We start from the raw sequence: 11,370 nt of genomic DNA, 5'->3' as shown, positions 1-11,370 counted from the left end.
CCACCCTCCTCGAACCTGAAGTAAGCCACGGCAGCCATGCCGTGCTCGCTCGCATCACAAAAAATATGTAGCTCGATCTTAGCGCTGGTAGAGGTGACACGACGGTAACATCTAGGGATCGTCACTTGCGGAATTTTCGCCAATACTTTCAGCCAGGTAAACCACTTTTCCGCAATGTGACCGTCGATTTCACGATCCCAATCATAACCACTTCTCCAAATTTCCTGCAGCAACATTTTCAGGAACATGAGGAACTGTTCCACCAGTCTCATCGGATCGTAAATGCTCATTAGCGTCCGCAACACCACTCGCTTCGTTGGAAGTTGTCCTCCAGACAGAATGCCCTGATCGTACTTCTTGGACAGCCGAAACGAAAAGGTATCCGTAAGGGTGTCCCACCACATACCAAGCACCTTTTCCGCACTGAACTCGTTACCCATGTTGAAACTCTTTTCCGTTTCAGTGATGGTCTGCACACGTTCCAAGACTCGTGACGAATTGGAAATCCAGTTACGTATCTCGAATCCACCCCGAGAATGTATGTATCGCACCTGTTCCGCCAGAGAAATCGCTTCCTGTTCCGTTTCGACACTGAACAGCATATCGTCGACGTAGTGTTCGTTTCTGATACACTCCACCGCTCGTGGATACTCCGACTCGAACCGCTCTGCGTTATGATTCTTCACGTACTGCGCGGTGCTCGGCGAACAGGCGGCTCCGAAGGTCATCACCGCAACAGCATACGTGACGGGTTCGTCACTGGCAGCATCTCCTTCCCAGAATATCATCTGGCTTCGCTGATCGGCCGGCTTTATCAACACTTGATGAAACATCTCGCGGATGTCTCCGACCACAGCCACGCTAAACTCCCGGAATTTGAACAGCACTTCCAACAGGTTAGCCGTAAGATCCGGTCCGGTGAGAAGATTGTTATTAAGGCTGATACCGTTAACGGTAGCGGCAGCATCGAACACTAAACGAAACTTACCTGGCTTATTTGGATTCGTTACAGGAAACACTGGCAGGTACCAGTCTCGGGGATGTCGTTCAGCCGCTTCAGCTTCCGTCAAGCGACGGATGTAACCTTTCTTCTCATAATTCCGTATCGTGTCTCGTACCGCTGCATCCAGTACTGGATCCTTCTGCATACGCCGTTTCAGACAGTGGTATCGTCTCAAAGCCATCGCTTTACTACAGGGCAGTCGAATATTTTCCGCTTTCCACAGCAGTCCCGATTCATATTGATCACTAACCAACACCGTTTCCTTTTCTAGAATCGCCATCGCCTTGTCGTCTTCTTTCGAGCGCCACACGCTGGTTGGTTTTTCAACAGCAATGGTGTCCAGGGAGAACATCTTCTTCACCTCGGTGTTCAACAGCTCCGCACTCACTCCGTCGCACAGGCACACGTGGAAACTATTATACACTGCTCCGGGCACGTTCTCCGCTATCGGACACGGGCCGTAAATAATCCATCCCAAACGCGTTTTCGAGGCGACTGGCTCGTGTTCGCTCCTCTCAGCCGTCTTCAATGGTCTGGTCACTCGATAATTGTCGACACCAATGAGAATACGAGGCTGCACGTTGCTGTAAGAGGCGATCGGCAGCCCTCTCAGATGCGAATACTGGTCAGTCAACTGAGATACCGCCACCGTTTGCGTAGGTAACCCCAACATTTTTACCGTTCTCGCGTTGATCAGGTCGTACTTACGGCTCCCGTTTCTTCCAGATACTTCGAGGTTAAGGCGCACGGAACAGTTCTCTTGACGCGTCACTCCACCGGTCCACTGGATACAAAGCGGCACAGGTGTGCCCGTTAGCCCCAGTTCCTCTACCAAGGAGCTATCGATGAACGTCGAAGAGGAACCATCGTCCATAAAGGCAAATGTTTCGACCTCACCGCGCGGTCCAATAGCCTTGATCGGCACGTATTTTAAAAGAGCGCGATCTACGGTTCCTGAATGCATGTGGCACAAACCAACCTCTGGAGCGCGTTCTTCATCTGGCGCTGCGATGTGCAACAGGACGTGATGCATGCCGTTGCATCCGTTTACGCCGCACGCTGTTACAATCGAGCAGCCGGTCCTATGTCTGCCGAGACACTTCTTGCACAGACCTTTTTCCTTCACGTGGCTCCTTCGAGCTGCTACTGAAAAGTGCAGAAACCGTTTACATTGCAAAAGTGAGCTGCACGTACCTTTACACAGTTGACATTGTGGCGACGCTGTATTGGTGGTGGCCGCAGCAACCGGTAGATGCTCCGAACACCGAGACGTGTGCACGTTCCAGTATGTTGTTCGAGGGGGCGGATTTCCTGATCGGTCAGTACGAACAGGCAGACGCGGTTGCTGAGAATTCTGCTCACGCTTGCCGGGTTCTTCCTTACGCTCGTTCGTAACACGGCGCAGTGGCTCCACACTGACATCTATCGCGTCTCGTGCCACTTCGCTGATCCATCTGCCAAAATCGGTAACACCCCAAATGACAATGGGACCCCCTAAAAATTTACCAAAAAATGACAGATTTTTGACAGGATCGGATTTTGGTTCGGATTGAATCAAAATCCGATCTTCTCATCGCGAGGCGACCCAGTGATGAGATGTGAAGAATGAGAAGTGAGATAATATGAGCTCCGGAGCATGCGGGCACAAGGTGATTTGATAACAAGATGAAATTAAAATAAAAACCTTGAACGGAAAGGGAAAAAAAAAATTATCTTGATTTTATTATCAATCTTGCTTGAGATATTGATTTTGCTACATGGGATTATTGTGTATGTGTATGTGTATGTCAAGGATCCATATTGGCACTTGTTTTCCAAGGCGTTGTGCATCGTGTGGAGAGAGCTGTAGAAGAGAAGAAGAGCGAATTGTTAGATTATTGTGAGAGAGAAGAGCATTATAGTTTTACCATCACATCATCGCTCGATCGAATCGAACTGTGTACGCCCGTCTTGGTATTCCACCATCATTTGCGTGAAACCATCTCGGGACTTGCTTACCATCCTGTATAGAGCGGTACAAAAGCAGATGACGAACAAAAACACATACAAAGCCAAACTGAAAACTTGTACAGGTGTGTATACGGAGTGTGAACTTGAGCGCTTTCGAAAAATGGGTATAAATCTTTCATTTCTTTAAATTTTAGGAAATATGGATATTCAGCAAAATAATAAACGCCTGCGACGAGAAGGCGAGGAAATTATTTCATCAATAGATGATTTTATGGATGAACTAATCCCCTATGAGGAAGAGCAGCAAGGGCAAGCAAGTGCCAGTGAAGCAAGTGATAAATCATGTAACGCATCAAACGCAATAATGGAAATGTTGAGAAAAGTTCAAGAAACACAAAACTCTATCCTTAGCGAATTGAGCCAACAGAAATTAGAAATTTTAGAGATCAAAGAAAGCCAAAATCTATTTCAAAAAAAGATGGCTAAACAATCGAAAAACATTTTCCAGCTACAAGTTTATATTGAGAAGCTAAGCAGTGTAGTTTGTGATGGAAAAGGAGTAAAAACTAACCCCCCTGAGGGATTTAAGACGCTAGAAAATAAGAAGGATTTAGATGATTTCAACCAAAGAATAGGATCAGACGAAGATTACAAAGTTAAAATATATCAGTGGTTGGATCATAACATGATGAAAGGAGATATGAAAAACAGGATGAATGATTCACGTGACATGATCTTCTGCCCAGAGTTGTTTGCAGGTTGTAACTGGAAAGGCGGCCCGATAAGTAACCCTAAAATTCCTTTAGCATCATATACAAATCTTTTAGAACTTTTCAGATCTATTGGTAGCAATTCATTGAAAGAGGCAACTGAAGAAGACGTTGTTGATTTCTTCAAATTGAAATTGCGATACGGAAAAGATCGTTTAAATTTAAAAAACCCAAAAGCTACGTAGAAAAGGTATTAAATATGAATCTAAAAGATTTATGGGTAGGACCGCTTTTTTTGCTGCAATCTGCAAATAATTTTGTCGCAATTAATGAATTAACGTGGTTAATTCCTCGTGTTTTTGTTTATTCATCACCTTATTCATTATTTCATCCATCCTTCACATTCACAAAAATATAACGTTTAACGTTAGAGCTGTATTGAGCCAGAACATATGTGTGAATTTATGTTTATTGAATAAGTTGCGAATAATGTTAGCAGATATAGGCATTACAATGGAATTATTTAAATTTGTTGATCTTTGTACTAAGATATTTTGTTACCATATCATTAAAAAAACATTGAATATAAAGGAGAACTCTGGCAAAGAAAATTGATTTCAACACATAAGCTTACATGTACTTATATTATATTTTTAAATATACACCTTATATTCTACTATCATTAAACTAATCTTACGACAAATTTGAGACAGAGAATTTAATTCTGCCTCTGGATTAAGTCCGACCTTATACCGGGTCTACTCGGTTGCTTATGATCTATAGCTTAATCTACTTAACCTTCTTAACCTACTTAACCTACTTAACCTACCTAACCTACCTAACCTACCTAACCTATTTAACCTACTCAACCGTATTAACCTAACCAAGGCTTTTTATGTTAAGGTATGTATTAATGGCGTAAAATGTACTTTAGCCCCAGTTCGTATTGTCTTAATTGCTACCATTTTACATTTAATATCAGTTATTGGAATAGATCGAAGCGTTGTTGAAATGTCGTTTTCGTATCCAATATAGTTATAGATTTTATCGGAGGCAATAGGAGTAGTAAAGGCTTGAAAACGTCTTACCAAAGGATACCCATGTACAACGACTGATCCTGATTCCTCGATGGCTTTTTCGTACTTAACTATGATATTTCTTTTTGTTAAAAACCAAGAATCCTTAAAAATTTTCCTTAACAAAAATCCTTGCCTAACTTGCAAAATTGTCTCATCCTTTTTTAATTTAAGTGTAGGATACGTCATACTTTCCTGGTTTCTTTGTGCTGCAGTGTCTATGTCTCGCAACAATATAATTTTTCCTATCGCTTGATGCAAACTTCGGTAGCCAGATTTTACGTAACTATGTTTGATTATTTGTAACATATTTTCACAGGAATGTGTTGACAAAGTAATCAGAGGGCCTAAATTGTTAACCTCTTCGTATACATGAAGCAAGAGATGAACATTACTCACTAGATGTATGCGATCGTACACAACACTATAATCCTCAACAAATTTCCTCAACAATGTACCGGCATACTCCCACTGGTCCTTAAATGCCCATGATGATAATATAGTTATAGCGCAATATAATAATTTAAAATGTTCGTATGCTAGTCTACCTATTCTATCTTGCAAAACAACTATACCTGCGTAATGTAAAAAACTACCGAATTCAGTACCTTTCCAAAAGTGAAGATAATTAAGAGACCTAAACTTCCTATGAATTTCTGTGGGCAGCAGTATACTTATAAGCTCTTCTGATATTTCATCTATGTCTTCCTTGCACCATTTTTTAAAGGGGGCAAGAGCTCCTTCGACCCAGCCTAGCAGAAGCTTGAAAACAATACCCAATTGTATTAAATGTAATAAATCGCTAGTAGCTATACCTTTTATCATGTCGAACTTTTTTAGATCTGTAAGAGGGGTTTTCCCTCTTCGATGGCCTGTAGAACTGGGTTTTTCTTCTCTAAATTCCTTATCTGTTCTTGGTGGAGCTGTTGTATCCTCGAAAATAACTTTTTTTGGTGTTTTTAGGGAAGTACCACAGCATTTACATTTTTTTTATTGGTATTCCGTCCACTGAAAGATTCAGCTCAAACACATCCTCTAGTACGTCCACATCGCTGAATAAAAATAAAAGAAAATACTAATGTTAGAAAGGTATTACACGATTGCTTAAACAATAATTAGTTTACCGAAAATAATGTTGAAAACAACATTCAACGCCTTGGTACCACATTTCACCTCCACCTGGAACCTTAGTAATCTGCTCGCTGACGTTAACCGGAGCTTTCAGCAATGTCCTAACATCCTGTGGAAGAGATGAAAAAGCAGAAAGAGAAGACGCTTTTCGCAGTATTCCTAGTAAATTATTACTCCCGCTACGAGCAACTTTATTGCGAATAAACCATGTTCGCAAAGAGTCTCGTAGCTTCGCGCTTTCTGGATCAGTTTCCAGGCTCGCCTCCTCCAAAAACTCTGCCTCCAAAAACTCTCCCTCCAAATACTCTTCCTCTAAATACTCTTCGCCATCAGTATCTTCGTTGTGGATGGATCCTTCATCGCTAGCACGTTCGTCATCTGTATTGTTTTCGTCCAAATACTCCTCTTCCATTGATGCCACAGGACCTTCACAGGGTTCATTCATAGCAACATCTACAATTAAACAATAAAAAGAGATGTTAGTTGATTTTTTGATTGATTTAAACCAAGCAAAACCATAATAAGTCAAGCAAATACCCTCGGCAGATTGCTGAGCTGCTGGCTGGCTGCTGGGTCCGGCAGGATCATTTTGCAATGCCCACTCCTTTTCAAACTGCTCTTCCAGTTTCGCGGCTTTTTTATAAAGCTCTCCACTTCGCTTTAACTTTTTCGGGAACATTTTCGACGACTAAATCTTCCGTCTGAAATGGCAAATAAAAAAAAAACAACACTTCTACGGATCTTTTAATGTTCAAAACAGTTTGGCTTTGTTGAACGAATTTTCGATGAGCAAAATCAATTTTGTTTTGCTTTGGCGCAACGTAAATTCGTTCAGCAATTTTTTATAACTTTATCACTCCTAAAACTGTAAAACGTTAGAGAAAATTTCGAGATAAACGTAAATTGATTCGCAGAGCGACACATGCAGTTCGTGAACAACAAGTGTTTTGGCGCTTTAAAATACCGCGGCTGAATGTCTCACCTCCCTCGGGTATCCACATACACCACACCACACAACCCCACACCTCACCATGCAGCACGCAGTTCTACTCACATGAGCAAGATCGGCAGCCGATCCAAAATCCGACCTCACTATCATGTGGTAAGGCATCTCATCCGATCGATGAAGCGCGCCAGATCGTCTCATGAGAAAATTTGGCGCTAGCCAGAATGCTCACCATACAAACCTCTGCAGCTCACCATGGCGATGAGAAAGACAATGCTCGCTCAGTACGGGGGAGGCAGCCAAAGGCAGCGTCTCAGTATGAACACGTCAAGCTGTCATCGGGCTCGCTATAGTGAGATGCTGTTCGATTGTCATTTGGGACTAAAACACCCGAATGGCCTCTTGTGTCGCGCCCATTCACGTGCAGGTTCGGACGGAAGCCTACTCACAAGCTCCCTGAGAAGCGCAACGTTATAGGCGTACTCCGGCAACCTCAGCGATTCGATCGTAGCACAGAGGATTCTCACTGCAAACCCGAACCTAGCCAGAGAACGTAGGCAGTCTGGCTTTCGCACGGGCATCTTCCGAATCTTTTCGATCGTGGCCTCTATTATTTGGTCCGGTCGCCCGTACTGCGCTTCTAACATTTCAAGGACATCCTTTAAACTATTTGGAAGCAGTAGCAAATGACCAACTGACTCCATTGCTTCTCCTTTCAGGACTCGTTGCAGCCGTAGCAGATTCTCCTCGTCGGTAAACCCGTACACTTCCGTCGACTTCTCGAACATGCGGATGAACATGGGCCATTCTCGCGATTCACCACTGAACGTTGGTAACTCAGTCACGTTTCTACTCAGTCGGGCCGACCACTGTACTTCCGACAGGTTGCTAGCATTCGCGTACTGGGTAGGAGCCCTATACGATCGCATACGATGCTGTGGTGGTATGGTGTGGTCCATCGGCGGGATAACCGATGCCTTACGATACGCGCTATCGTGACTTCTCCTCCAGGTGTAGTATCCTGGGAATCGTGAGTAACCCTGAAAATCATACGGCGGTGGTACGTGGGCTGTACTCGCGAATTGGGGTGTCTCAGGTACCCCTCTGAACGATGAAGCCATACCGAAGCGATCCGTTGCCGTTACCCACTGCTCGGCTTTAGGCCGCTGAACACTGTCCCGCATGCTGCCACCTAGTGCCATCATTTCAGCCTCTTCGAGCTCAATCAACTCTATCTCCATCTTCCTCAACTCAATCTGCCTTCTTTCAACCTCAATCCTTTTCCGAACCAATTCGGCATTTCGGGAAATCGAACCTTGTTCGATTGCAATGGCCGACTCCATCGGTATCGCAGCTAAGTACGCTTGGTGCAGCAAACTCTATGTAGCGATGAGGATGGAAGTTCGCCTCCCGTCCCGGAGGACTTCACGCTGCAGCCTGTACGGTCGGAGGACGAGCTGAACTGAACGACTAAGAGCGCAAGTTGAGCGACAAGGAATATATGAGAAATTGCGTGGGTTGGCTGCACAGCAACATCACGTCCAGAAATATGAACAAGCGGCTGAAGGAAGTGAAGGAACTGGTACTGCCCAACGGGACAAAAGTAGAAAGCTTGGAGCCAAATAATCATTTGTCTCCCTCTATCCTCTATACCGTGCTTGCTTGCCCTCATGCGCGAGCGCTCGAGTATATTCTCTCAGAACTGAGTATTCGCAGTTCAACCAGTGCAGTGAGAATGTATGTGGTAATGTGTAGCGAAATTTGTCTCTGTATCTCATTCCCCACCCCCAAAAGTCACAAACTTTACACTTTACGCGCACTCTTACAATTTTGGCGCCCACGCTACGTACAACACAATACAAAAGGTCGTTTTAACCACGCGTACTCTTCACAGTCGCGATGGTTCAATCGGAAAGCCGACACTCCAAGTCAGAGATTTGGTGTGAAAGAAAAAGTTTGTCTGACCAAATCGACACACACACGCGACGAGACACATCGTCACATCGACCGCTGTCGATGGTAGTGAGTGATGTTCTAAAAATAGATCTGTGGGGTGAGTGATATGAGGGAGGGGGGGGGGGGAAGGAGCGGCGTAGAACCGAACGTAAGCGTGAGTGAGTCGTCGCGTGTGTGTGTAACACTCGAGAACTCATTTTTTACTCTTTCCTGGAACCCACATGTTCTACATTTTTTCTAATTTTAAGCAACCAAAGTAGAGTGGGAAGTAGAAGGCTACTTCATATTCTATTTTCCTTACTACTTTTGAGCGTTTTGAATCGCTTGGGTGGATGCCACATTTGTGTTGAGTTGCCGTTGGTCTACGAGGAACGATAAAATAGCGATATCCCATTTCCCGCACGTATGTGAGCTGTTCCGCAGAGCGGCATCATGGGCGAATTTGTCCATAACAGCAAAATACGTTAGCAACTTTTTCATACGCGTATTGCGATACGTAAAATAAGCAGGTTAGTTTAAGTAAGGTTAAGTTTAAGATAGTTTAATGACACTATTTCATTAGGTTATTAAAATAATTTCAACGTTAAGTTAAGTTAGTTACAGTTAAAGACGTTCAATTCAATTATTAAAAGAATGTAAATATATTATGATTATGACTACGAAAGTAACATTTTAATTATTTCACAAAACAACCAACCAAAACTTGCTCATTATTCGCCCGATTGATCTGAAACACAAAACATAAAGTTGGGCTACGGGAGAGATACGGGAAGAGGCATATTTTTACATTCACAATGAACACCTGTGTGACAAAACTATTTCTCATTTTTAACCCTATTTATCTAAAGCACAAAACACAAACTTGGGCTACGGGAGAAATACGGGAAGAGGTATACTTTTACATTTACAAGTCTCCTTTCACCTGTGTAACAAAACTATTTCTCATTATTTACCCTACCCAAAAGTACAAAACACAAAGCTGGACATATTTTTTCTTTTAGGTTTCATTTACATAAGTGTGTGTCAACGGTACAAATGTGTATACATCGGCTCGCGCTGTCTGCACTGCAGCTAACTTGCACATCAAGGTACTGATGGGGTAGTGTTTAAGGGTACGTTTGTTTAAGTCGTCCATGCTGGCCGAGTAAATATTCGCCTCCGTCGAGAGGCACGGTTCTGTAAATGCTGGCACCTGCCTCAAGAAACCATACCCCTGCACTGTAATTTCGTTTCCCGATTTTGTGGCCGTTTCGTACCGGACCACCTCACCCGAGTTGGACATACACCACTGATCGCGGAAATTTTGCCGCAGCGTGAAGCCCTCCCGTACGGTCGTTATGGTTTCAACACCAACCGTGCGCACTGATGGTTCGTCCACCGGTTTGTTTTGCTGACGCTTGGCAACAATGACATGTTGCAGGTCCAGCAAACGATGGACCACTTGGACTAGGCTGTGCCTCCCGGAATGTACCAACTTTTTGAGGTCGTGCAAAAATGCCTCAAAAATGAAGGCCGATATGGTTTTTAAACCCTCAAACCTGCGCACGTCCTCGTAAACGTGCAGCAGGTCATGCACGTTGCTATTCATAAGCAATGGACTGTACAAATCTCTATAGGCTGCCACAAAGCTATGCAGAAATGAGTCAGCCAGTGCCCATTTTGCGCGGTGGTAGGTGGTGGTCATGAATGTTACAGCCATCGTCAACAACATGAAGTGTTGGTACGCTGCATCGTCAAGTCTACCCTCCAGAACCACGAAACCGGCAACCAGCAGAAACATCCTATACTCGGAAGCTTTCCAGAGTTGACCGTATCGCAGATCGCGCAGCTTGCGTTGATAATCTGTAGGGAGCTTTAACAGGCGCAAGTGCTCCGACACTTGACGTTGTTGCCGGCGTGGCAAGTAACACGGCAGGCCAGGGAAGCCTTTTATCCACAAATCGATCAACTTGGCTTCCACGCCCTTGTACAGTAGGTGCATATCTTCGGCCACAAAATCGGCCACGATATCACAACCTAATAGTCTGGTAAGGGGGGTGCGTTTGTTGACGTGTGTCGGATATTTGCCATCGCAAAAGTCGCTGTGGTTTCGTGGCTGGCGTTCCGCATCATACGTGAAATACATCCGGTGCCCGTCCAACACCCCTACGATCGTGCACTTCTGGCACCCGCTGTTTGCATTATGCCCTTTAACACCTGCAAGAAAATGAAACGGAAAATAATTAGAAATAATGCATAGTACCGTATTTCACTGTGCGTGTAAAGCGGACACACATTCCACTGTATATGTAGAAGGCACTTTATCAACAACCTACCTTTTATGAATGCACGTGCTGGAGCATCTGCTATGATAGCACGCGGGGCTACCCAGTAAAAGCGGGTTTCCAATTACCAGGCCGTTCATTAAAAGGTGGTTCATTTCGTCCACAAACTGATCCGAAAACTCTTCGAGGATTAACGGTTTTGATTCGCCACAAAAAATCGCAACCGTCATCACCGGAGTATTTGGCACGTTGTGAACCTGCATCAGGATGGGCCAGAATTGGGACCGGCTGCTCTTGTACAGCGGCAGGCCGTCCACAAAAAAGTTAGTTAGTT

The 11,370-nt window shown here is 44.2% G+C and overlaps 1 protein-coding gene across 2 annotated transcripts; it reads right to left on the bottom strand.

Moving 5' to 3' along the window:
- Positions 1-3,839: 3,839 nt before the first annotated feature.
- Positions 3,840-7,241, bottom strand: LOC133393588 (uncharacterized). 2 transcript variants are annotated; one of them, XM_061659169.1, is made up of 3 exons: positions 6,408-7,241; positions 5,864-6,323; positions 3,840-5,791 (listed from the first exon to the last, which is right to left on the bottom strand). In XM_061659169.1, exon 3 carries the CDS (start codon positions 5,562-5,564, stop codon positions 4,557-4,559), a length of 1,008 nt encoding a protein of 335 aa, XP_061515153.1. In that variant the 5' UTR covers positions 5,565-5,791; positions 5,864-6,323; positions 6,408-7,241; the 3' UTR covers positions 3,840-4,556. Both variants share the same exon structure in this region, with proteins under 2 accessions (XP_061515153.1, XP_061515154.1).
- Between the last annotated feature and the right edge of the window lie 4,129 nt (positions 7,242-11,370).

Source organism: Anopheles gambiae, chromosome 3, assembly GCF_943734735.2.
Source record: "Anopheles gambiae chromosome 3, idAnoGambNW_F1_1, whole genome shotgun sequence".
NCBI classification, from domain to species: Eukaryota; Metazoa; Arthropoda; class Insecta; order Diptera; family Culicidae; genus Anopheles; species Anopheles gambiae.
This window is presented reverse-complemented; position numbering and strand designations above follow the sequence as displayed.

Bases quoted from the DNA above. Each gene is read 5' to 3' on its own strand.
- LOC133393588 (XM_061659169.1), bottom strand. From the start codon at position 5,564: ATGATAAAAGGTATAGCTACTAGCGATTTATTACATTTAATACAATTG.